Source organism: Hyperolius riggenbachi, chromosome 3 (assembly GCF_040937935.1).
Source record: "Hyperolius riggenbachi isolate aHypRig1 chromosome 3, aHypRig1.pri, whole genome shotgun sequence".
NCBI lineage: Eukaryota > Metazoa > Chordata > Amphibia > Anura > Hyperoliidae > Hyperolius > Hyperolius riggenbachi.
This window is the reverse complement of record NC_090648.1, coordinates 225,640,574-225,668,149: the sequence shown is the minus strand read 5'-3', so window position 1 is coordinate 225,668,149 and position 27,576 is coordinate 225,640,574. Positions and strand designations below refer to the sequence as shown.

Below are 27,576 nucleotides of genomic sequence, written 5' to 3'. Positions count from 1 at the left end.
ATCAGCGTTTATAAGGCGGTGGTAGAGCACTTTGGTGTCATCTGGGATTGATCACAGAGCCATACATAGCCTTGTAGTGTGGGCTCCTATGGGCTGGCAAGCCTTTATTTTATGTGGTGATGGTGATTGGTCACTGAAGTCTTGATGATACCAGGGTGCTCTACCACCACCTGACACCATCTTACATTTCACGGCATGTTTCACATAACTTTGATACTTCCTCCATCTGACTTTGGAAGGAGGAAGTATGGAGTCATATAAAACACGCTGTGAAGCACAAGTGCGTGAACTCCTCCAGACCCTCTCTGCAGGTTCGGTGCTGAAGTGTGGTGTTATGGTGAATTTGGAATGATCCAAATTCAAACACTACTACTACTACATTTTACAACATATTATTCACAACTATATATTATATAATTTGTATTGTTATGTTAACTTCCTGCACTGCATTTATCATATATTATTTGAATTCTTCAGAATCACAGATTATGTAGGCACTAATGTACATAAAATAAATCGCATGCGCAGTACAGCCCGGCGGACGTCCGATGACGTCATCGCGCCGTCGTGGGACGCAGAAGTCCCAGGAAATGGAGCGCAGAGGAGCCCGACCTGGCAGCCGGCCTGGCCAGGTCGGGTCGGGCACCGGAGACCACCGGGAGCCTGCGGAGCGGCGACGAGGGCACCTCCTGCCTGCCACGGGCTGGAGGAAGCCCCAGGTAAGTGGAAATTTATTTTTATTTTTTTAATCCCCTCCCTGAACCTTCCCTTTAATGTCTATAAGATGTTCCTGCAGGAGTGTGATTGCTCCTTACCTCAAGGTATGGTACAGGTGTAGCCAGAGAAGGTGGGTATTCCCGCAGCAGTCGTTCCTCATCAAGGAATTTCCCAGCTCTGCCATTAAAAGCGGGCTGGAAGAGTCCATAATTCAGAACATCCTTCAGGCTGTGGTTGAGCGTACACAGGATGCGTTGTTTGGACACCCAGACTGGAGCATCAGGATTAAGCCGGAGGCACTTCTGCAGGTCATGCAAAACAGATAAGTCTTCGGTTAGAATTTTTTTTTGGGGGGGGTGAAAAAAAATAGCTGAGATATTGACAAACACAGTAAGAACAGAAGCAGTCTGTAATGGGACATTGTTTGTGGAGCTTAAGACACATGCAATGGCTGATGTAATTTATGAAATCCCTTTTATAATAGAACACAAGACAATAGTTTTGTTCAGTTCCATACAGTAGTTGCTCTTGTTTCTGTGTGGGAACATTCCTTTTAATTCCAATACTTGCCCCTTGCTCTAAAGACACAAAAAAAGGTGACTCCCTAAATTTACACTTGTCAAACGTTAGGAATAAATCTACATTTCATTCTGTGGCAAGTGGCAGAGCAGCCACTTCCTGTTGTATCTCTGCAACAGGAAGTAAATGAAAATACCTGAAATATTTATCCAATGTGGACACAGACAGCAGTAAAAACGTCACAACTTCACAATCTAAACCTCAAATCACCTTTAGCTCAGGTCTCACTTAATATATTAATTGCAAAAAAACATGCTTTAGGCAGACAGGGAAATAATTTATATTCCTATTAAGAGCTGCAAAAGCAATATCATCAGGTGGGTGAGATCCATGTGAAGATGTTATCATCTTGGAATTCTTAAAAAAAATATATATATATATATATATATATATATATATATATATATATACAGTATACTGACCGTCAGACTTGTCATACATATGGTATTAGACCTGGTGAGCAGAGATGTAAAACCCAATGGACTGAAAAACCATTGCTGAGTTGCATGCGGCTTCTTATTTATACAAAATATCTTGCTTTCTATTGGTTTGACTGACTAAGGTGGGGTAAGCAAATCTGTTGAGTTTTTTTTTGTCTTTTTATGTGTTTCTGTTTGGGAGAGATTTCTTTCCATTACCTGTATTGGGTAATCATGTCAATACGACAGCAATGCCCAGTGTCAGTGTAATGGAGGCCATACATGGTACAATTTTTTCATCCAATCTTACCATATCTATATAGTATAAGGGTAAATTAAGTGAATATATTGAAAGGATAATTTAGGCAGTTCTCTTATACTACATAGAATTGGCAAGATTGGATAAACAAATTGTACCATGTATGGCCACCATTAGAAGGGGGGCTTTTCGGCGTGTTTTAGTCACCTATACTTTCCTAGTGGTTTCGGGTCACCATGAGTTGCTTGGCAACTCTGTTAGGACAGCAAGTGAAGGGAACATTCTAAAAGGAACGCAGATAATGTTCTAACCCATTGGACCTAGGTCTGCACACTTACTGACTTTTATTTTACTTTTTGCTCCTGTTGACATTGGGGCAAGAAGTGGTGAAGAATCTCTCCAAACAGAATCCAAAATGCAACATAAATCAGTCAAATGATGTAACTCTTTCTCATTCTATCTACAGCTAAGATAAAATGTTATGAATTCCACATTCGATTGGTTCAATAGGTTTATTAATGTTCAAACAGTAAAATACGGTAGTAAAGTGGTAATCCTACCTGTAATAACACAGATGCCAGAAATACAGAAAAATATATTTAAAGGCATTAAAGGGAACCTGAAGTGGAAATAAACTTATGATATAATGAGTTGTATGTGTAGTACAGCTAAGAAATAGAGCATTAGTAGCACAGATATGAGTCTCATATTGTTTCCAGTACAGGAAGAGTAAAGCCCAATCTACACTATACGATTCTTTATACGATTCGATTACGATTCTATTTACGATCCGATTAAATCCAACATGTTCGATCGGGATTCGATTAAATTCAATTAGATTTGCCATTGCAAAACAATGGCAAATCGAATTGAATCGAATCGAATCCCGATCGGACATGTAGGATTTAATCGGCCGGTAAATACAATCGTAATCGAATCGTATAAAGAATCGTATCGTGTAGATGGGGCTTTAAGGAACTTCACTTATCTATGCAAAAAGATCTTCTCTGAGCTCTCTGACCAGTTTAGTCAGCTACAGTCCTGTTATCTGAGGCACTTTTACTTCAAAGAAACAATGAAAGACAACTTCAGATAAGATTTTTAGTTGAAAGGGTCATTAGCCCTTCTCTGTTTCATAGTTTAAAATACAGTGTGGTTTGTAAATTACAAATATTAGAGAATGATGCAATGATATAACAAAAAGTTATATACCTGAAAATATACACGAGACTCTTTTCTTTGCTAGTAATGTTAATTATCCGTACTACACATACAATTCATTATATCATAAGTTGTTTTTTTTTTCACTTCAGTGTCACTTTAACATAGCAACAATCCTATATAAAGCTTTTATAGAAAAGAATTGCTGGGGCTCCAGTTTGCCGATGTTATTCTGATCAGGAAGAGCAGGCTTTGCTCCAAGATACCAAATTGTCAGAGCTCAGTATTATAAGAAATAATCTTCTCTGTCATGGTGGGACAAAGGAAACAAGTAATGGAGCAGTGGAAATGCACAGGATCAGTGAGAATGCACGGGTATTGCAAGGCAAAGCTACAGCCAACAAGCACAGCAGTTTATTCTTTATTTCCTGTCTCTTTCTCATTTCCAAACGTGTCATTTGTTATACACAGAACTGTGTTAATTATTTGCCAGCTGAACTGGGTTTCCACTGGGCATAGTTTCACACAATCAGATTATTCATATCACACATTAGGCACATTATGTAAGTGTTATGTATAAGATACATTACAAAGTGAGTCCATGGAGTTAGTGGCGCATCACTTACAAAGCGTTGTTCATTGCAAAGTCATGAGAATCCAGTGAAGCTAGGGCTGGTTAAGTATTAAAGCGGTAGGATCAGCCATACTATGCCAGGGAAAAAAACACACATATATAAGTAGATAAATACTTGATCTACTTACATAACACATGTATTATACTGTCCACGTTTTGATTTCAGTGAATGTTATATACTAAATTACAAGAATTCTGTTCCTGGTGGGTCCATGTCTTTTGCCCACAGTTAAGGCTAACTCGTGATGTCATTTCTGCCCTTTACTTTTTTTCGTGTCTCCTCCAATCGCTGAGTCACCTCAGCCTTGCTTGTAAACACAAGTGAGTAGGTGATTAGGTTTCAGATAAGAAGCTGGCAGGGAAATAAAGGGAAGAGGAGGAATAGATTATAGATAAAAAGAACTCCCAGCATGCAATTCTTTGGCACGAGTACTAAAGGGCCAGTGTTCCTTAAGTATGTGATAACTCCGAATTATAACAGCAGAAAAAGTTTTGAAAGTTTTGAATGCAGGATTAGCATCTTTATCACTTAATACACTCAGAGCAGTTGCTATTGAAATTTGATTTTTATGGTGACAATACCGCTTTAATGAAGGACACATTTTGCTGAAATATATACTGAGGCCAGCCCTCTTTTGCCATCTCCTCTTTCAAAAATCCCCATCATTTTGGAACATAGATCATTTTATATATTTAATTTGCAAGTATACACTACATTTGGTATGACAGGATTTTAAATATGTTTACAAATGGGCTTAGAGGTACTTCACGAATACCGATTCACACGAGAACAAGGCCAATGTAAGTTTGCAAGAGATTCGTTTTCCAGATGCTGTTCAATGAACAGTATCAGAAACAACTGATGTGGTTTCTGGTCAATATCATTGTATGTATGACTGGTGCCCAGAAAGTAAAGGCGGCCATATGTAGTGCTATAGCTTTTATGCGCCATATTGTGCTGATGGTGTTGTAGTAAGCCATCTTGTGTGAATCTTTTCATTCAGATCTGTATATTGGTTCTTTTGAGTCGGGTGGACTTCTTTAATACTTGTTTATCAGGAAACTAACACAGATGGGTCGATGAGTCATATGTTACTTAAAAACCACCATTATAAGGAGTGCTTGTATGTACAGAAAATACTAATCTGACCCAAGATTTAAGACTCTTCACTAATGAACTAATGGCCCCTTAATGTATGAAGCTAGGGGACATTAGGATATTTTTTAGGCTATAATGCATGAACAATGGGTCGTAAATCTAGTAGTTGTATTCTAGAGTGAATATCTAATTGTGTAGATGGGCGGATTGACATATAAAAGGGGGTTATAAATCTATCAAAAAGTATGCTGACCGGAATGTGGCCTATCTGGTCTGATTCCAGCTATTATCACTTGTTCAGATATGCTGATCGTCAAAAAAGTTTTTTTTCTACCATACTCCATAGGCTAACATGGGGCTCCATGTTGGTCTATGGGATGAAGAGCTATACAACCCAGTGGCCATTTCAGGAAAGTTAGGAATCCTCTCAACTCATAGCTGGGCTGGCCACCTAGTTAAGACTAACTGCACTTCCCGTCTGAGGAACTTCTAAACTATCGTGAGGGAAGAGTTGCTCTCTAGGACAGATAGAAGTTACTGCAACCTTGAGCTAGACCTAGGAAACACAAGGTGATGTGATGTGTTTATAATTCTGATACTTATGTTATGTTATGCTGTTATTCTCTGTCTCCTTTCCAATAACTTGGTATTGTATATCATATTTTGTATCAATAAACTTGTTAACCTTGTTAATTGTCTCTGATTTTGGAGGAATCTAAAAGAACCTGCAATTGCTACCTCCGTAAGTGGTGTCACTTTTTCTGTAGCAATACACCATACATTTAGCGACTTGGCGGCCGATCAACGGCCGTTGAAAATTGGTGCTGCCAAGTGCATCCCCGATTGACGATGCAACCAATTTCAGGCCGAGCATGCCAATTGGACATGCTGCAAAAAATGTCAGGCTGACGCAGTCGATCAGGTGTAAAGGCGAATGATATCAGTATGAACAACAAAACCCCTGGCATTGTCCACCCAGTGTATAAATGTGCATGTATGTGTGCATTTATACATTACCTGCCCTGTGTCGGGGTAGCCGTCCATCTTCCAAATGTATGCAGCTAATGGAAGAGTGCTGGATTTGGAAGATGCGTCACAGCACAGGTAATGTACAAATGCACACAAACGCGACGGACTCAGCCGACTCCCGAGAGGTTTCAGCATGAAATTGATGGAGAATCAGCCTGTGCTGTATGGGCAGCCGACATATCTCTCTCTAATCAAATTCGATCAGAGAGAGATTTGTCTCTTGGGCAAATCTGACCATCATCGCTAGATGTATGGCTACCTTAACAGATGTTTTATATTAATCAGTTAAGGGGACATTTACTTTTTTTTTATTTTAGGCCTGTTGCATATTTTGATTTACTGTATATTTTGATTATTGGGCCCTGGATCCATGAAAGAAATGTTGCAGCTGCGTAGCAATCCAGCAATTTCAGATCCACAGGTTCTAATAATCTAGTCATATCCAGAGTCCATCTGTAAACTTTTGGTCCCAGAGCCTTCTCTCATGCCACTCCCACATTATGGAACCCCTTACCTCAGCAAATCAGGACAGCTTTATCTCTGGACATGTTTACATTCAGATTGAAAACCCACCTGTTCAGTTTGGCATTTGCAGAAACATAACTTTTGTTGTGTTAATACTTCCTCCTACTACCAATTACTGAATTTGAGAGAGTATAAGTGCTTTGAGTCCTCTGGGAGAAAAGCGCTATAGAAATGTTATTGTTATAATTACCTCCTTTATTTTAAGCGTACCTGAACTCAGTGTAAAAAACATAGATTAGATACTCAGCTCAGTTGAGGGAAGCCTCTGGAGAGTCCAAAAGCTTTCTCAATCTTCTAACAGCCCTCTGTTCCATCTCTGGGTCTCTGTAATCATATTCAACAATATTGTTGAAAATGCTGCTCATGGTTGCACTCACCTCCAGCTCATAGAGCGCAACCCTTACATAGTTATCAAAATCTTCTAACAGCCCTCTTGTTCCATCTCTGGGTCTCTGTAATCATATTCAACAATATTGTTGAAAATGCTGCTCATGGTTGCACTCACCTCCAGCTCATAGAGCGCAACCCTGAAGAACAAGAGGGTCTCGGACAGCAGTGGAGGGGTTGAGGAGAATCAGGGAAGCCTCTGGAGCATCCAGAGACTTCCCTCCACTGAGTATTATGTTTTGTTTTTTTAAATCCGAATTTAAATTAGCTTGAAGGATTTATCATATCCATCCCTGTGATCACTGTGATTGCCTGTGATTGGCTCACAGTGGTCACCGGGTCAGGAACCAATAAAATCCCACAATCAGCAGGAGCGTGCAGCATGATGTTGAGGAGCCCAGTCTTTTAACCCAAAAGTCTCTGGCCCCCAAGGACCAGAGAATTCAGGAACACAAGTGGTTAAAGAAGGCATGTGCACAATGGATATGTGTAGCCAGTATTGCAGAGAGATCGGGGTAACAAACTTCTGTGTTTCCCATTTACAGTGATTCTCCTATCAGCATACAGGCTTGAGGGCAATCATATCTTTGTTGAAAATATAAATGAACACACACAGATAAGTGCTTTTAACTCAATCACACTAAAGTAAAGAAATCGAGAACGATTTCTACACTCCGAAAGGAGTTTAGTATGCATAGAGCTAAATTTAAATAGAATTACAATAGGTTTATTATGTACGTATTACTGCAATTCTGTGTAGATAATGACACTGCCTTACTTTCAGCCTAAGAAAACGTCAGTGTGTAATTTGCAGTGCCCATGTCATAAGGGCTCGTTCCACCAAGATACACATATTATTCTTTAAGCACTCTCATTTACATATATTATATGAAGTTTCATTAACTTCGTTCGTTTTACTCAAGACTAAAATCCAGAACAAACATTAATGGGCTTTCCTGAAAAATAAACTCAACTCTCATTATTTGACTATCATACTGCCGATTATTTTTGACATGAAACAACAAGGCTATGCACTTCATATGGTCAAAGGGGTGTTGCTTATGAAAGTAAAGGGGTTGATGAAAAATGTTAGATAATCAGGGATGTCTTATAACTGCCAAAATATCATCTAAACAGTACCACTAGACCAACCACATACATTTCAATCTGATTGTGTACTGATCAAGATTGTATAAAAAAAAAAAGTAAAAAATATATACGGTATATATACTCAAAGTATAAGAAACATTTATTTAACAATTAAAATATAATGTATAGAACCAGAAAAACACTGCCTATGTAAATTTTCAGCACAGATTGAAGTGATTTTAACAATGAAATGTGAATGGGATCTACAATACTGAAAGGCAAAAAGAGAGCTTCAAAGGCCAAATGAGAAGGGCTTACTGCTGACACTTACTTTGGCGTGACTTATCAGTAACTTGTACGGCAGCCATACTGTATTTGTACCCACAATAACAGCAGAGGGCAGGATAAACTGCTCAGGAGCATTTAGACAAAAACTCTGGGGCAAACTGCACCTATCAATACCAATAAAAATGCATATGCCGCTACAGGAAGCCGCTGTACTGCTTCCTGCTCATCACAGCAGCCGCCAAGCGCGCGCTGCTGTAATAGGAGATGCCACAGAGGAGTGCGGCTACTACGGGGGAATCTAATCGGACAAGCGGCCACTCGCTCATGATAAGGTAACAGGAGCGGTGGCCGCGGAGGGGGGAGGGGCACACCTACCCATACTAGTAAGCTATATTGGGCACTATACAAGCTATACTGGGAACTATACTGGGGCACTAACTACCTATACTGGGCACTATACTAGCTATACTGGGCACTACCTACCTATACTGGGCACTATGCTAGCTATACTGGGCACTATACTAGCTATACTGGGCACCATGCTAGCTATACTGGGCACTATACTATTTATACTGGGCACTTTACTGGCTATACTGGGGCACTACCTACCCATACTGGGCACTATACTGGGGCACTACCTATCCATACTGGGACTATACTCACTATACTGGGGCAACTATACTAGCCATACTGGGGCAACTAAACTCCCTATACTGGGGCAACTATGCTAGCTATGCAGCCGCACCCCAGCCCCCCCCCCCCCCCCCCATAGTCTGCTGCGCACGGCACTGTCCACTAGGCCGCGCAAACACCCGCGACCCCCCCGCCATTCCCCGGAGAAAAATTTGGTCACAAAGTGTTCCCCAGGCCGGAAAAGGTTGGGAACCACTGCTCTATAGCACATTTTATTTAACCCTTTCATAGCCCAAAGTATTTCATACCTATGTGAATAATAGAGATGGCCCAAACCTCCAATTTTCGGTTTGCGATCCGCGAATGCTAACTTCCGCGAACTTTCGCAAACCACAATAGACTTCAATGGGGAGGCGAACTTTGAAAATTAGAAACACTTATGCTGGCCAGAAAAGTGATGGAAAAGATGTTTCAAGGGGTCTAACATCTGACTTTTTGCATGGATGAGTGGGATAGACACCAAAAGTCCCAGGGAAAAATCTGGATTTGACGCAAAGCAGCGTTTTAAGGGCACAAATCCCATTGAATGCTAAATTGCAGGCCTAAAGTGCTTTAAAACATCTTGCATGTGTATACATCAATCAGGGAGTGTAATTAGAGTACTGCTTCACACTGACAGATCAAACTCACTGTGTAACGCACCGCAAACAGCTGTTTGTGTAGCGATGGCTATGCTGGACTGGTGTGCACCATGGCGAGAATGCAGGCCGTGGCGGTTTTCAAGCCCATATGGTCGCCGGGCTGTGGTAGCTCAATGATAGAACAGTGACTGTCCAGCTGATCAAATTTGGTCTGTCCACAATGAAGCAACGACCTTATTACCTTGGGTGTGCCACCACCCCCTCTCCCCCCCCCCCTCCCCCCGAGACACTCATATAGCCGTCGGTCATTGCTTCATTGTAATACGCAAGTCCCTTCACCGCGGCAAGGTAACGATCACGAAGGAGAATTGACACATGTACATGCCTTTTGTGTTGTTGTTGCAGCTGCAGTGCAGCCAGAAACATTAGGCAGGCATGTACACGCACCAGAAAAATTATTATCAGGAATCCGCCTGGAGTCCTGGACCCTGTTGGTGGTGGCGGAGAAGGCAGTCAAGCGGCCTGCAGGCAGAGATGCTGTGAGGACAGCGACTTAGTCTTGGGGCAGGCAGTCACACGCTGTGCAGGCAGAGATGCTGTGTGTGGGGACCGACTTAGTCTTCGGGCGGGCAGTAGCCCTCCGGGATCCATGCCTCATTAATTTTGATAAAGGTGAGGTAATGAACACTTTTGTGACTTAGGTGACTTCTCTTCTCAGTGACAATGCCTCCAGCTGTGCTGAAGGTTCTTTCTGACAGGACGCTTGAGGCAGGGCAAGACAGAAGTTGGATGGCAAATTGTGACAGCTCTGGCCACAGGTCAAGCCTGCACACCCAGTAGTCCATCGCTGCTCATACTGTCAATGGTTCTTTCTCTACCATTGTTAAAGAAAGCGTATGGCCGGGGAGTCAGGGTTCGATTCCGGTCCGGAGTTGGTGCCTGAGAAACGACTACCACCACACATCCAAGGAAGGCAGCAGGCATGGCATGCAAGTCCCGAGGTAGTGACAAAAAATAATAATACAGGAGGACTTTCGAGGCCCTGCTGTCTATGAGGCGAATCCATTTTAAATCCTTTAACGAGAATCTGTTATGGAGGGCAAGTCTGCCATCCATTCAAGTGAAAGGTATGCACTGACTGCCAGGTAGAATACAATGTGCAGTCACAGATGCAGTGAAAGGTATGCAGTGACTGGTATTACAATACAATGTGCAGCTGTCACACAGGTGCAGTTAACAGGTATGCTCGGAGTGGTATATTACACAGCGTGCGGTCACACAGGTACTGTGAACAATTATGCAATGACTGGTATTACAAACGTGCATCTGTCACACACACACACAGGTACCGGACAGGCACAGTGACACTGCATGCGCTCACGTAGGTAGGTAGGTGCACTGAAGGGAACAACAGGTAGGTATATGCAGTAATGAGTATTACAATGTGCACCTGTCACACACAGACAGGTATCGGACAGGCACAGTGACACTGCATGCACTCACGTAGGTAGGTAGGTGCACTGAAGGGAACAACAGGTAGGTATATGCAGTAATGAGTATTACAATGTGCACCTGTCACACACAGACAGGTACCGGACAGGCACAGTGACACTGCGTGCGCTCAAGTAGGTAGGTGGGTGTACTGAAGGGAACAACAGGTAGGTATATGCAGTGATGGGTATTACAATGTGCACCTGTCACACACACAGGTACCGGACAGGCACAGTGACACTGCATGCGCTCACGTAGGTAGGAGGGTGCACTGTGAACAACGGGTAGGTATATGCAGTGATGGGTATTATAATGTGCACCTGGCACAGTAGTGATTACCACCAAGGGGCCAAAGGCCAGCTGTGACTGACTGACAGAGCTGTATTATTATTTTTATTATTATTTAGTATTTATATAGCGCCGACATATCACGCAGCGCTGTACAGTATATATATATATATATATATATATATATATATATATATATATCTTGTCACTAACTGTCCCTCAAAGGAGCTCACAATCTAATCCCTACCATTGCCATATGTCTATATTATGTAGTGTAAGTACTGTAGTCTAGGGGCAATTTTTAGGGGAAAAAATTAACTTATCCATATGTTTTTGGAATGTGGGAGGAAACCGGAGTGCCCGGAGGAAACCCACGCAGACACGGAGAGAACATACAAACTCTTTGCAGATAGTGCCCTGGCTGGGATTCGAACCAGGGACCCAGCGCTGCAAGGCGAGAGCGCTAACCACTACGCCATCGTGCTGCCCATGTATATAATGCAAGTGGGCCACACACACAAAAAAAAAAAATAGATCACAAGAACAAGATTAGCTCTCAAAAGAGCTGTTGAGGGGTGCTTTTTTAGCAATAAGAATCAGCAAGTAGCAAGCTAACAAGCTTACAAGAGCCTAACTAAGCTTTCCCTATGAGAGTCTGCAGCAGCTTTCCCTTCTCTAATTACTGCAGGCACACGAAAGAGTCCAATGCCTGACGTTGCCTGCCTTTTATAAGGTGGGGGATGGGGCTCCAGGAGGGAGTGTAGCCTGATTGGCTACAATGTGCCTGCTGACTGTGATGTAGAGGGTCTAAGTTGACCCTAATGATGCACTATGGTGGCGAATCGAACTTCTGGAAAAGTTTGCGGTTCTTCACGAACGCGAACCACGGAAGTTTGCCGGTAACCGTTCACCAGCGAACCATTCGGGCCATCTCTAGTGACTAATTCCCATTTTGGCTTTTTGCAGTCTTTACATTCAGCTGGCAAGAATTTATAAACTGGTTTGTATGTGAATGCTAAAATTGCACTCCTCTTTGAGGAAGGTGTCACAAACCTTGTTCCTTGTTACACCTCACACAGCTTTACACTGCATAGATTTTCTAGAATTCAGGACCACAATCTATGTACTGGCCATTCGAGAGATGGTCAACCCTTGCATACGGACACATTATCAAATCGCCTGACACCACATACCTATAAAGGGATAAGACCTGAAATAAAACATTTGTTTAACTCTTTGCTCTAAACAATATAACCAATAAACAGAATAGCCAACAGTAATTAAAAGGAAATAACACAAATTTACTTGAGTTTCTGTCAGTACGACCTCTGGGGTACCATGGGTGCTGGGGTTATTTCAGGTTGTTGGCATTAGAGTCTTGTTTTAACTTTCCTACGTTTGTGCATCCAGCTCCACTTGCTTGGGATGTAAAAAATGACAGGCATTCTTGCAAAAGCAAATAGCCCTTTTAGAAAGACTCCAAAATGTTGGGGAGGCGTTTCTAGCCCAACAATATGAGGAGACATATCAGCATTGATTGATCCATTTTGGTATTGAGATGCAATTTCTAAATATTTGTGTTATCTCCACTCAATTGCATATATGAATTTTATTTTTATTGGATCAGTCTCTCCTTGTGTTCTTGTCCATGTAGTTATGAAACCCTAATAGCTTTTTGGGGGTTTCTGAGAAATTATTTTTTCTTTTTCCATTTGCCAGAATAAATTAAACACTAATCTATCCAGTACACTTTACCAAGATTCAGCTGTTACACTTGTTGGTATTTTTTGTTCATATTACTCTTAAAAGTATTAATACAGAATGTGTACCTCACTACTGGACGAACAGGAAAGATTCAAAGTATTCTAACCCCACTAGATGGGAATGAAAGAGTCTGGTGTCTGGAACTGCTTGGCCGCAGTGCATGTCACTTATTCGATCTATATTGTTTTACAATGCCATTAGCTGGTCTCCCAGGTACTGGTAAGGGCTGTGCCTCTTTTTCAACTGTCTGAAACCCCAATTTTGCCAAATTCTCTGCAATTTCCTCACTGAAAAAATGGAAAGGGGTTGTTAACTGCACATGTACACTTCAGGTTACAATGCAATTTGGTTTTGCTGACCTCTTACTGCCCCTTGACGCTAGTGAGACATATGCCAAAGCATGTCTATCTACTAAGAATCATTGGCAGTAGTACATCTATCCATCTAGAGCTAATCTCAATTTGGGCACAATTTTTTTTTTCAAAATTTGATCAATGACACTTAAAAAAATAAAAATAAAATATGAGGGACTAGCTAAACATTCCATTGAAATCATATCCACGTAGACCCTTACTCTACACAGCTGAATATATCTGGATGAAAATTGTGCTCACACAAAAACATCTACAGGCATGACCTGACCAAGCACCTAAAGTGCATATATGGAAAAACTGGATGCAACCAGGGCTGTGGAGTCGGTCCAAAAATCCACCGACTCCGACTCCTCAGTTTAGGATTCCACCGACTCCGACTCCTCGACTCCTCTAATTTGCATATTACAATTTTGTTGATTAAAAGTATGTAACATGAAATTCGTCTCTTAACTGCCAACGCTTAGGAATTTTACAAGACAACTGAAGTGAGAAGGATATGTAGACTACTATATTTATTCCCTTTAGACTAAAACTAGTCCTTGGTAAGAGTACTTATAAAAGGTACAAACCGGAACAAAGAACATCTATCAGGCCCTAGGCAATGTAAGTGTGGGTACATGTAAGAGTGATGTGCAGGTACTCTGCAGGGGAATAAGGAGATTGTAAACAGACAACACCTCTGTGTTCAATGTGCACAGCATTCTCAGTGGATTCCCTGCAGCTCTGTGGGGAGTGCATATGTAGAGTATAGTACTACTGTGTAACAAAGTAAACCTGAGACAGATGAAATTAAAGTTTTATACATACCTGGGGCTTCCTCCAGCCTCCTTCAGGATAATCAGTCCCTCGTTGTCCTCCTCCACCACCTGGATCTTCTGCTATGCGTCCAGGTACTTGAGCCCGTCGGGCGTAGTGCGCATAAACACACTCCGCCGCCAGGAGCATACTACACCTGTGCAGCACTATTGCGCAGGTGCAGAATGTTCCTGGCTGTGGGAGCGGCATGCGGCCGGACAGCGCTGACTGGCTGAATTACCAGGACTCATAGCAGAAGATCCGGGTGGTGGAGGACAGCGAGGGACCGATTAACCTGAACAGGGCTGGAGGAAGCCCCAGGTATGTATAAAACTTTACTTTTCATCCATCTCAGGTACCCTTTAATTTGTAGTCACCAAACCAAATTTTAACAACATATCAAATTATTTGATTTCATCAGCAAAGGGAGTGCATACATTTGCATAAATCAGCATCGATGCAGAATTATTTCCATCTCGTTGACCATCTCTATTAGTGACACAGCTACACATCAGGCTTTATTCTTACAGCATAGATGTTATTTCGTATATATATAAGAGATTCCTGTGTACACATCATATATACAGTCACAATCAGATCTGTATATCTGACCTTAAAAATACGGGGACTGCTTTATTGAAGCAGCACAAGTAACTAATTTTGATTGGTTTATTTCATTTTTGTGGACTAAGCACAGCTATTACTGTATATATACTGTATATATACATTATTTTTAATGACTTTTATCTGAGAAATAGAACATTTTATCATATTTTCTATTTTAATTACAGTTACAAATTCATTAGGAGTCGGAGTCGGAGCATTTTTTCCCGACTCCGACTCCAGGCACCCAAAATTGCCCGACTCCACGACTCCGACTCCACGACTCCGACTCCACAGCCCTGGATGCAACAATGAACTTAGACAAAGTAACAAGAAAATTCTTCACCAGATGGAAGCCCTTCTTGTTACATACAATGTCGGACTCAGATCTACATCATCTGATGCAACCCTTTAGATACACCTCATGGTATGCAAAGGCGGACTTATATGGCTCCCTAGGAAGGCTAAAAGTACAAACCTGAGGCTTCCTCAACGTAAGTGACCATGAAGACCACTACTAGGTATCAGAACTTGCATGACTGAGTTTTGGACGCACCAATCAGGAGTGACCAAAGGGTGGGTAGTGGGGGGGAGGGGAGGGGGGAGGAGGGAAGGCTCTTAGATGTAACACCTACTTGTTTTGTATGATACCTTCACTAGTAAGGTCGTTCCAGCTGTTCATGTTTATTTGAAAAATGTAATAAAACACTTTGAAAAAAAAAGTGCATATATGTTGGTCAAGAGCCAATTCATTTTGAGGGAAAAATAACCAGTGGGTAATGTTCTATAACCTTTCCTATCAATCTTCCCACGAATAGCAGTCATTTTTCACCACAGACATTATATCACTATGTGTTTCCCAGTAACAAAGGACAGATTGGGCATCTATGTTCTTATGTCCATGGCCAAATTAAACACTGACATAGACATTAGCAGGTGGATAGAAATGCAGGCCTGATTTGATCACCTGTTGATCAGCAGTTGTAATCAAACTGCAATTCATTACAACTCTTTCAGTACTGTTTTGGTATTATGACATTTTATGTGCCTCATTTTAAAGTTAAAGACTACCCAGCTAGCTCATGGTGAACCAGAACTCATTGGAGAGTGTAAGGGGCTTCAATGGTCCAAAATGCCCTCTTACTGAAATGCTATGGAAAACAAAAAAATTGCTTTCTTAAAACAAAGTATTTGCAATAATTCAGGTTGGAGTGAGCTCTGAGATGTCTCCCAGAGCATCACTGCTGAATATGCAAATTACCCATTGGTGTCCCTGTGGGCTAAACACACCTCCAGATCAGCTAGAATGCAATGATGTGTCAGCTTTTTAATATTACAGACTCTTACTCGAATATTACTGGCTCTGTAATATTAAAAAGCTGATCGTTCTAGCAGATCCGGAGGTGTGTTCAACAATGGGTGATTTGCATATTCAGCAGTGATGCACTGGGAGAAATCTCGGAGCTAACTTCAAAATGAATTATTGCAAATACTTTCTGTTTTAAGAAAGAAAATGTTTATTTTCCTCAACTTAAAGTTAGTTTGATAAACTCAGTCAGCCGTTTCACTTTTCACAGTGTTTTCTATTTATTCCAAATGAAGGTCCCAGTGTTAAAGTAAAGGTGTTGTATAAAGTGTTAGTAGAACCGTGAAATGTCTCAGAAGTGGATCTGGTACAATTTTACCTCAGCACACCTAGTACAGAATACAGTGCGTGTCTCATTTTCACTATATTTGAAGCATACAGTAATTTCTCCAAACTTTCAACTATACAGTAGATACTTAGATACTTAGGTTGAAAAAAGAAATTCATTCACCAAGTCCAAGCAGAAAAATAAATAAGTAAACTATGCATGTTACAAAAATCAAATTAAGCAACTCTCAAACTATGTTCTACTAACTCAAATGAAAGGGATTTTAAAAGTTGAAATAAGAGTTTTGCAATTTTCTTTTCTTTTAAAAGACAATGAATATTTACTAGACTTTGCTAGTGATGTACTTAGGCTGCAATATTAAACACAGGGATTTGTAACATGTACCAATAGGAGGAAGTCGGGTGTCACCCTTTGTCAGACATAATTCTCACCAAACCACCAATTTCAGGGATACAGAAAGGAAAGACACCAAGGGGCTCCTGGATAATTAGAATGTATCTATTATTATTCTAGTTCAAATAAAAATAAAAACAGTTGGGCATGTGCTCAGACCCAAACAGATGACACCACTAACTGAAGGCTGTACTGCACTATATGGCTCCACACCATAGGAAGTAGGTAGGAAACTCCATATTGCCTGAAAAATATAACAATAACAAAAATCATCCAATTAGGAATGACTTATTTAGTTTATCCTGCTGTTTTAGTGTTCACAGTAGATTTAAAGAGACTCTGTAAAAAAAATTTCAGCCTTATTTCTTCTATCCTATAAGTTCCTATACCTGTTCTAATGTGCTCTGGCTTACTGCAGCCTTTCCTAGTTGCACACTGGCTGTATTATCTCTGTTATATAATCTAATCTTCTTTCCTTTGCCGGCTTTGTCGGCTGAGGCAGGAATGTGCTGCTCTATTGTGATAGGCAGAAGCTCTCCAAGCCCCCTCCAGGCTCTGTGTGACAAGACAAGACAAGACAAGACAAATAACACTTATATCGCGCTTTTCTCCTTGCGGACTCAAAGCGCCAGAGCTGCAGCCACTAGGACGTGCTCTATAGGCAGTAGCAGTGTTAGGGAGACTTGCCTAAGGTCTCCTACTGAATAGGTGCAGCTTACTGAACAGGCAGAGACGAGATTTGAACCCTGGTCTACTGTGTCAGAGGCAGAGCCCTTAACCATTACACCATCCAGCCACTCACAGTGTGAGTCACAGACTGAGCTCCTCTCAGCCTATCACAAGCTGGTTAGCAGCCATGTTTTTTGTTTGTAAACACTGCCTAAAACTGTTAATTACAAGCCCGGATTGCAGCAGGGAGTGGCAGAAACAGCACAGAGGGGCCCAGGAGAACATAATGAATAGACTGGCATGCTTTTTATTGTAAGACTTTTAGAGTACAGATTCTCTTTAAGAGAAAAAGTATATGAAAAAAAGAAAACAATATTTATTGTTTCTCTGTGATGCCAAAGGTGACATCTCTTCTACCCAGCTCAGGGCTCCTTTTCCCTTGCCACAGCTTACTTGCCCCTCCCACAGCACTATTCTATTATTTACAGATAAAAATAAATAAATAAAAACCCCATGATCCCACTGGCATTGCACAGTTCCTGCAGTTAGGCAAAGGCATCCAGACCAGGTAAAAAGTAAAACCGAAATGGGGGACATATAGGAACCTATTTTAGAAAAAGGGTGTTTACATATATTTTGGGGCACTAACTATTTTGTTGGAAATATTTTATTTTTGGATGTTACAACCCCCTTTAAAGCTTTCAAATTAACATCATGTGATAAAATCACAACTACTCATAAAAATCAGAGCCAACTGTTTGGCCTGTGATCATTTTGGACCACAGCCACCTTTCCCTCAGCATACATAGTGTGGCCACACATTGCCTTTGCTTGTTCATAACTATGTGTGTCAGAGAACAGCATTGCAAAACTGATTCTGAGGGAGGGTTCACATGCTGCAAACTTCATTTTCCTGCACACCGCATGCATTTATCTCTGTTACAATGTGCATGGTCAAGCAGCATAGAAGATAATTGTCAATGGAATGCATGTGGTGGGCAGGAAAATGGTGCATGTAGGTAGTGTTTAGCATTACCTGGTGAACGAGCCCATTCATTAATCGTCTGTCACATATAATGCATTTCTATATGCTGCACTCCAGACCAAAGCTCAGCAATAAGAGGACATCCACTATTTAGATCAGGTAGAGTGAATATTCTGACCACTGTTCACCCCTGAATACTAAAAATAGGTATGTGATGGTCAAAAATAAACCATGGCACAACTTTCTGTAGTCTCAAAATTTCTTAAATCTTCTTCCAATCAAGTCTGATCCATGAAAGTGTAAGAATCTCTGGGGTAGATTCTTGCAGGATAGAACCCCGATCTACATTAAAGTACCACTGCTTTAGTAAGAAGACTTTTTTGAAGAGTTTCTCTTTAAGGAGAATTTCTCTTAGAGAGAAAAAGAGACATTGCAAGAAGCGCAATGTTCAGTAGAACATTTTGTGTGTCTTCCACAAGGCCGGAGCGCGGTATCAGCTCAAGATGTACCGGCATCCAGGCGGCAGCGGGGTAAACATAAAGGGCTTGATTCACTAACCGGCGTTAAAGGGCGCAAATCTGAGCGTTAGGTGGTTTGCACCCAAACATAGAATAAAGCCCTGCTCAGTGCGTGCGCAGTGCGCATCGTGGGTAATAGTGCGCGGTGCGACGCACCCGCTGCCCTGTAAATGTCGCACCCGGTGCGACTAAAACGGCGCATCGGGTGCCGCTAAAGCAGCGCATTGATGTGCTATTTCGGGGCACCCTATGTGCATTTTCAGGGCAGCGGGTGCGATGTTATCGCCGCACTGCGCACTATTACCCGAGCTGCGCGCGCACTGAGAGGGGGTGTGCGCAAAGTAGCTTTGCACGACTGTTAGTGCGCGCAAAGCTACTTAGGGGGCACAAAGTGGCTTTTCACACCGGCGCTAAGTGTCACACTGGCGCTAACACTTAGCGCCGGTTAGTGAATCAAGCCCAAAATGTTTTCATATTTCCTAAAGTTAAACAATGGCTAGGGAACAGAAAACAATGCTTTCCTAAGAATAAGGGAACAGGTCATTGGAAAATGGGCAGTAAAGATTGTACTGGTCATTCCATCACATGCTCCTGTCAGCCTATAGAAGGCTGAGCATATGATTGACTGCAGACTCCACCCACTAGGGGTGGACCCCAGGGTTAACCCTTGACTGGCTGTTTATAAGGAATGGACGGTCTCTGGGAAATTAATTTGGAGCCTCTGGGCCCACTGCCGGGCCGCGGGATGTGCTGTGCTGGGCCGTGCACATCTGACTTCACAGTGCACGGAAGCTGTGAGTAGCGAGTGAGTCATTGAACTCAGCAGGATTCTAGGAAAGCAGAGCCGTCTGCAGCCATCATTACTGCTGCAATCTGGTGTCTGTAATTTGTACTGCAGTATTTCTGTCTGTGCAGACACTGGGTGGAAGCAGTGAGGATGACTGGGACGCTCTGATACCAGCCACAGAGTCTGCACAGAGGTGAGCAGCTGGTGCAGGAAGCATGGAAGGCTTAGGGAAGGATGAAGTGAGTGTGGGGAGGAAGGAAAGGTGGAGTGTGAGGAAAAGGGAAGGATGACGTGAGTGCAGAGAGAAAGGAAGCATGAAGTGAGTGGGGAGGAGGGAAGGGTTGTGGGGTGTAAAAAAGCTGGAGGTGACTGTGCCAGTAGATAGGGCAGCCCAGAAAGTACCTCACTCTCTTTCAGCACCTGTCACACCAAATGTACCCTGTGCTGGTGGGTTACGCAGCAGACAAATCTTTTCCAAATTGCTGAGGGTGATGATGGTGGTAGTTGGGTAAGGACGATGCTACTAGGACTTCTTTAAGTAATGACACTGACACCTTCCCATCCTTACGCCACCCCTAAGCCCATGGTCACTTCCCCTGGTCACTCGCACTTTCCCCGGTCCCTGGAAAAATGTCCTGATGCTGAAGCGGTCCTTGGCCCAAAAAAGGTTGGGGATTGTTGAAGGAACACGCAATTAAGAATCATGAACTTACGTTATGTCCCCTTCAGACAACCAATCAAGAGCAGCGGAGTTTTTTAAAAAGGCTAAAAAAAGAGCTTTCTACACATGACTGGAAGCTTGAAATGACAACAGCCTAACTTATTATCATATCTCTTTCAGGAAATCATTTCCACAGAAACTAAATTGACTGACATCTTCTAAATACGCACTACAGTAGGATCAGAAGTATTTCCAGATCTTAATAAAATGGGTAATGTGCATAAATAATATGCAGCTGTTTAATAAATCTGGTACAATTTCTATATATTCTTCTTATTCACTAACAGCAATAGTGTTTCTGCTTCATAACAATGCATTCTTCTGCATATAAATAGAAGAGACAAGCCGGAGCGGGCTCATAGCTGAGAATCATAGCAATGCTGAGATTAGTAAGGCTTCCAGACGCCCACACACCTGAGCCAATGGCAGCCTTGCCAGTACAATGCCCCTATAGTGAGCACAGCGTGTCACAGTATCCAGTCCTTATCATGACTTAATGACATACCGTACTTCATATTCAACCGCCTCTGTAACGCAAAGAGAACAGGAGGAAGAATTCATTGCTTTCTTCAAACCCCCATCTATCAATCACTCCCAAAATAAATGGATTCACAGAGCTTTAGTTACCATACAACGTGGTAACTGGCAAAAGTCCCATACTGAGCTACATTGTACATTGTAAGGGGAAAAAAACGCTCTTAAAAAGAGAGCGTTTGCCTCTGAAACACCATATTATTTTTACATCCTTTAAAATCAAGTGAGGGAACATGCTGTCATTTCCTTCAAGGCTGCCACCCTGTCAAGCTGTGTGTATGATATCATTTATCAACATGTAATAGATAAACACCTACAGGAGCTAGTGAACTCTAATCTACCCCACTCTATCCATTGTGAGACACTGACCTGACATCTTGTGCATACATAAGTTAAAAAAAAATACCTTTGATACACTGATATGTTTATTTTGATAGTATGCACATTTTACAAATGAATAAAAAGGCATATTATTAAAGAAAACCTGACCTGAGGCACATCTACCAAGGGAAAGCACAGAGGAATGTTCAAGCTGAATTCACATACCTCTGCATGTTGCTTGTAATAGGTTCTTGAAAAATATAACTACTGGTTAAAGTCAAATTTTCCGACAGGAAAAGGCAGGCTTCTGGAGATGTTCCCACCTATCACCCTCCCATATCCTCCTCTAACCCGCCCCATTCACTCCCCTTTAAGTGTACACAACAATGTACTTTCCTGGAGCTTCTTCCAGTCCCTGTAGCCATACAGGTCCCTCAGTTTCCTTACAGTCTACTCTATTGTACTGCTGTGATCCTCTGAAAGCTTGCGGACTGGACCAGTAGTGGACCAAGGAACTCCAATGGGTGGTAGTATTCTGTCACTAAAGAGTTAAACTGCACATGCACAGAGCGCCCCCAGCCGTGGGTGCACTATCGAGGAGGTGGCCCAATTGGCAAGCTTTCAGTGTGTTATTGCAGTATAAAAGAGCAGAGAACTGAGCGGTCTGTAATGCTACGGGGTGGAAGAAGCCCCAGGTAAGTACAATAGGCTGGAGCCGCACATGCACAGTTGACAATCGAGTGGTTATACAGTGGAAAAAGGAGGGGAATTGTGATGAAACCGAGGGGCCTGTTAGGCTACAGGGGGCTGGATAAAACCCCAGGTAGGTAGATCTTGCTACACCTTAAGGGAAGGGAATATGACTGCAAGTCCATCTCTTCCTATCTGAAAGTTTGACTTTAGCCAACAGTGAAATCTTTTGAGGAGTGATTATGGAAGCCAGGGGGAAGAGGAGAGGAACGGACAACACACAGATGTATGTGCTTTTCAGCATGAAAATACCTCTATGCTTACCTTGAGTAGCTAGTTAGTTAAACTTTAGCGTTTTAGAGCAGAGATGATATTTCATACCACATTATAAATGCATGGGTTTTTATATTATTATGACACAACTTTCAGGTGCCTAGTTATCAGCTTTGGTAAATTACAGTACAGGTGATACATTAGCTTTTATCCCCACTTGATGTACCAACTAAAGTACATAGATTAAGACCGCAGGTGGGGTTTTTGGTCAATGAAGATAAAGGTACATGCAAAGATCTGTAATGGATTTAAACTAAAATATATGACTTTACAGACACTTTTACACAGTTGCACGGCAGAATTCTGGGAATGTTTTAATGCACGCCACTGTGCCTGCCAGCAGAGGTGGCTAAAGCAAAGTATGATATCAGTTTATGCTCTCAATTTGCCTGCAGTAGCCAAATCAGCTTGTAAGCTGTTACTACTGTTACTACCATGCCCATAAGGTCACAAAGTGTAGGTGTGAATGCATACTAAAGAGGAACTTTAATGAAAATGATGTAATTAATAAAATTGTTTAGTCCGTGTTTGCCCATTGTAAAAGCTTTCCTCGCCCTTACATTCTGAAATGTATCACATGTTGCAACATCTTTAGTCCTGTCAGGTGCATCTCTATGGAATGTTCATTTACTGAGAGTTCTGAAGCCAGTACAAAATATACCTGATTTTCAGAAAGATCTGGGAAGAAAATTCCACATAGCTAAACAGCCGAGGCTAAGTATCACTTGGGAGGACAGGGCTACTAACCAATATACAGCAATATATATAGGAAGTGGATAAAGAGGAAAGAAGCGCCCAGAGAAGATAAAATGCGTTAAAAACAAATAAAATGAAAAAAAAAGTGAGGTGGCTTACCTCAATGAAGACAAATTCACATATTAATAGAATTTTATTGTGGGTGCATACCTACTTCCTCACCGAGTGGAGTCGCGGTTATACATCTCCACCTGCTTCTAGTGGTCGGTTGCCCTTCTGCAACCCACCTTTGTGAGTATAATACATCTGCATATTTTACACACTTCTGGTACTGTGACATACTGCACAATTTGGGCTCCTGTTGTCTCTGTGTTTTCTTTCTGCAGGGTGCAATTTTTTACTATCCCTACTTTTTGTCCAGATATAGGAAGTGTTCCCGTTAATGTAACCAGGATGATTAACGTAAAAGTGGGTATCCCAAATAATTTACTGCATTCTACTGTATGTCACTACAGCGCCTCTTAAATGCTCAGCACACACTTTGCAGTTCTGTGCCTGATTTTGAAAGTGTTTTCACCAGTAAAAGTGTGTCCAGTCCATTTCAATTGCACTATTTCCATCACATGCAATGGAATACAGTACATTTTTTAAAAAGCACTGCAGCAGGGATTTTGTGTTCATTGCCACACAGCATCATTACTGTAGGTAATGGACTATGAAACTGAATGCAAATGCACACACTACACAAATGTGTTTTTGAATTAATTCAATGTAAATGTAATAACTAATAGCAGTTCAGTTGTAAATGGCTTGTGTAGTCATTGCATACAGTATGTTGTATAAACTGCAGTAACCCTTTAACTATGTGACGTGATCCACAACCTGCACTGCTGTCTGGGGTATGCGGCCAGTACTCAGCAGTTTCAGTCAAACACCTACAGCAAACATGCAGCTAATATAGGTCGGCACTGTGAAGTCAAAACATCCCATCCTCATAATTATTCTCATCTGATCCTCATAGTTATTCTGGGTTAGTGACTCAGACTGCATTAGAATGCCGAGGATCAGTACACACCATTGAAGCAACACTTCCTAGCTCAAGGTCAGAAATGGCAGTAGAGGTCCACTTTAAGAAAGTATGAGCAACAGTTCACATGAAGATAAAGAACACTCTCATCACTGTTTGACATGACTGACAGCTTGAGGTGAGGGAGCCTTTCCGTTAATACAGTCTGTAAATACTATGCTTGCCCTGTGCTTTTATGCCATTCCTGTTAATGCTGCTTCAGTATCCACCAATTTCCAGAAGATATCTGTTTGTATATTTGCTGATCTCCAGGAGTGGTCAGAAGAAAAAAATCTTCAGTTTATCTCAACCTTATGCTCTTACAGGGTTCCAAAGTTATGGAGAATTGAAAACAACTGCATTTTTTGTAGTAAGGATCTAAACTCCATGTACTAAAAAGCACTGCAAAGTACAGTTTTCCTTTCTTAAAAATGCATGGATTTTTCAAGTGTCAGGAATTTGTAGCTTTCTGCTTTAAAGGTATCAACTGATATGATATGGCAGTCACCCAATCCAGACACTTGCATGCTCAAACTCATGTCTCTGGGTTTTCTATAAATACTGCCAGTCAACTGCTGTTGGGGTGGCGTGGGAGTAATCCACTGCACTGAACAACTATGTCTGCTTGCCATTGCTTTGCCTCACCATAAGCTGGTGCAGATGGTGAATGCATATGCATGCTCCCTACCTCTATCAAAGTGTTCCTACGTGTAGCACAGGCAACCAATTAGGTGTCTGACTTCCTAAACATTTAACCAAACTCTGTTGTCTGCACCTAGCTTATGGAAAGGACCTCCTGCCATGCAAGCCTCTTTAATAGTCACGGAGGTTCATATTATTTGTACTAACAAATGTAGTAGAAACTGGGCACCCCAGGTTCATTAAGGCATTCAAAGTTAAGTAAATATAAAAAAAAGATGTGTAGGCATCTCTGAGTGTACGTATTACTACGCCGTCGGTGAGCTGGGCGCAGGGTGAGCCGAATGACGACTCACGATGCTGCCGCTCAAATCCCACGCGGCGTACAATAGTATTCCTCCGCTGAGTCGTCGCAACTCGGAGGGAGATGTAATTTGGGGTCCGGCAATTGCTGGAACTCCGAATGACCCTTACACACCCCAGGCCCCACACAGTATAACATTACTGCTATGGGCCTCCTAGTTTTGGTGCTCAGCAATGAGCGCCGTAACTACCTACTTCGATCTCTGAATGTTTGCATTTCATTAGCTGGGTCAACATTTATGCATCAATCCAGTGGCTTGCTTATTTCAACAATTACCTATACTTAACAACCATGTTGTGTACCTGCATCAAATAAGAGGAAAGAATCCAGCACAGGTCAGATGACCAAACATATCACCATAAAGAACTCTGCACTTGCTTCGGTGGTGATACTACTTTATTCTACAAGGCTTCAATGCACTGACTACTGTTCAAACCACAATGCTGTCAGGAATGTCTGAAGATTTAACCTGGGCCATACACAATAGATGAAAATCTTACTACACGTAATTAGCTTCAGCAGATAAACAAGTTATAAGATGGAGGAATAATCACATCAGCAACTGCTTAGGCGTTATCATGGAAGTCTGATCATTTGAAGTCCTTAAAGAGTACCTAAATTATAAATTACAGTTTCCTTTAAACCTAATAAGTTGCCAAGATATATAAAATCACACATGATAAAGTGTGATTTTCTCACCCTCAGGGTCCGTATTCCACAAATTGGGCCCTGGGCCTTTTTTTCATTTCCAAACCATAGGTGCAAAGGATGCTGGGGGATTGATGTCATAACGCCATCCCTCATGTCCATGTGATCTAATCTAGGCAGACAGGAAGACATCTGAAATAAGCATTATAGCAAACAGACATGATAAGACACGCTGCAGCAGTTTTCCTGTGCCTTCTCTCTCCTACACACTGTGAAAAGATAAGTAATTTGATCCAGGGAGGCAGACTGCAGGGAAGGGGCAGGGGAGTTAACCAGGCTGAGGAGGTGGGCACAAAGCTTTAGCAAGGCTTTAGCTTCAGGAGGAATAAGGAAGTGCTACTTAGGCTCCCTGCACACTGCATACGATTCCGATTTTTAATCGTTACTGCGTGCTGCTTTTTTCTGCATTTTTCTGTTGATAGCATTCAGGGACGTTCGGAATCACAAATCAAAATCGGAATCAGAATCGGAATCGCAAATCGGATTTGCAGTGTGCAGGGAGTCTTACAGATATAAATGTGAGTCTGTTCTATCCAATATGATGTACCAGATGTAAACTTTATATGTTCATGTAACTGTACACTGTGTCTAGACTACATATATGTATTGCCATTCAGAACTCTTTTGGGCTGGAGGTGGTCTTTAACCATTTCAGCCCGCTGGGATTTTTCCCCTTATGCATCAGAGCAATTTTCACCTCATTCATTCACTAATAACTTTATCACTACTTATCATAATTTATTGATCTATATCTTGTTTTTAGGCTTTCTTTGGGTGGTACATTTTGCTAAGTATTATTGTTTTTATAAATGCATTTTAACAGGATTAATAAGAAAAAAAGGAAAAAATTTATTATTTCTCAGTTTTCGGCCATTATAGCTTTAAAATAGTCCATGCTACCATAATTAAAACCTATGTATTTTATTTGCCCGTTTGCCTCGGTTATGACACCATTTAAATTTTGTCTCTATCACAATGTATGGCGCCAATATTTTATTTGGAAATAAAGGTCCATCACTATTTACAAGCTTATAATTTAAAAAATGTCCGTAGTATACCCCCCTTTAAATGCATATTTAAACAGTTCAGACCCTTAGGTAACTTTTTTTTTTTTTTTAATTGTAATTTTTTTTTTCCATAAAAAAATGTATTTGGGTAATATTTTGGTGTGGGAAATAAACAGTTAATTTGTAATGTTATTATATGTGTAAATTGTAATGTAAAAAATATGTAGATGTAGTTTAACTATTTGGCCACCTTGAGGTTTTTTTTTTCCTCCTTGTGCTTCTTGCTAAGCCGAAGCACAAGGGGGACGCGGAGAATTTTATGTGCAGAAAGGCTGAAGCCTCTTGTAAGAGCTCTTCGGTTTTTCTGCTGGGGACACGGATCGGTGATCGGGAACCATGTTTCCATTCACTGATCCCAGGGCTACTGGGGGACAGCACAGGGGCGAGCCCGCGATCGGGGACAGGAGCACGCCGAAGCGCGGCACCGCAGCAGAGCAGCCACCCGGACATAAGCCTCACGTCCGGGCGGCAGAAATGGTTAACAACACACCACAACTGACCAATAAAACCAATCAATACACACAAATTCTTGCAGCAAGTTATTGCCATCCGATGCACATTTACCCTGTTCAACAACAGTGTTTATTCTTAAATACAGCCGCCGCACTTCCTTTCGCCGCTGCCGCTGATTTCCGTTCCCATTCATTAATCTCCC

General features: G+C 41.7%; 1 protein-coding gene across 7 annotated transcripts in view; it reads right to left on the bottom strand.

Annotated features, from left to right (window-relative positions):
• The window catches only part of SHANK3 (SH3 and multiple ankyrin repeat domains 3), a 597,458-nt gene that overhangs the window by 333,319 nt on the left and 236,563 nt on the right, over positions 1-27,576 (bottom strand). For all 7 annotated transcript variants that reach the window (XM_068275859.1, XM_068275860.1, XM_068275861.1 and 4 more), the window contains one exon: positions 816-1,019. In XM_068275859.1, the coding sequence (XP_068131960.1) occupies positions 816-1,019 (204 nt within the window). The remainder of the gene's footprint in view (positions 1-815; positions 1,020-27,576) is intronic.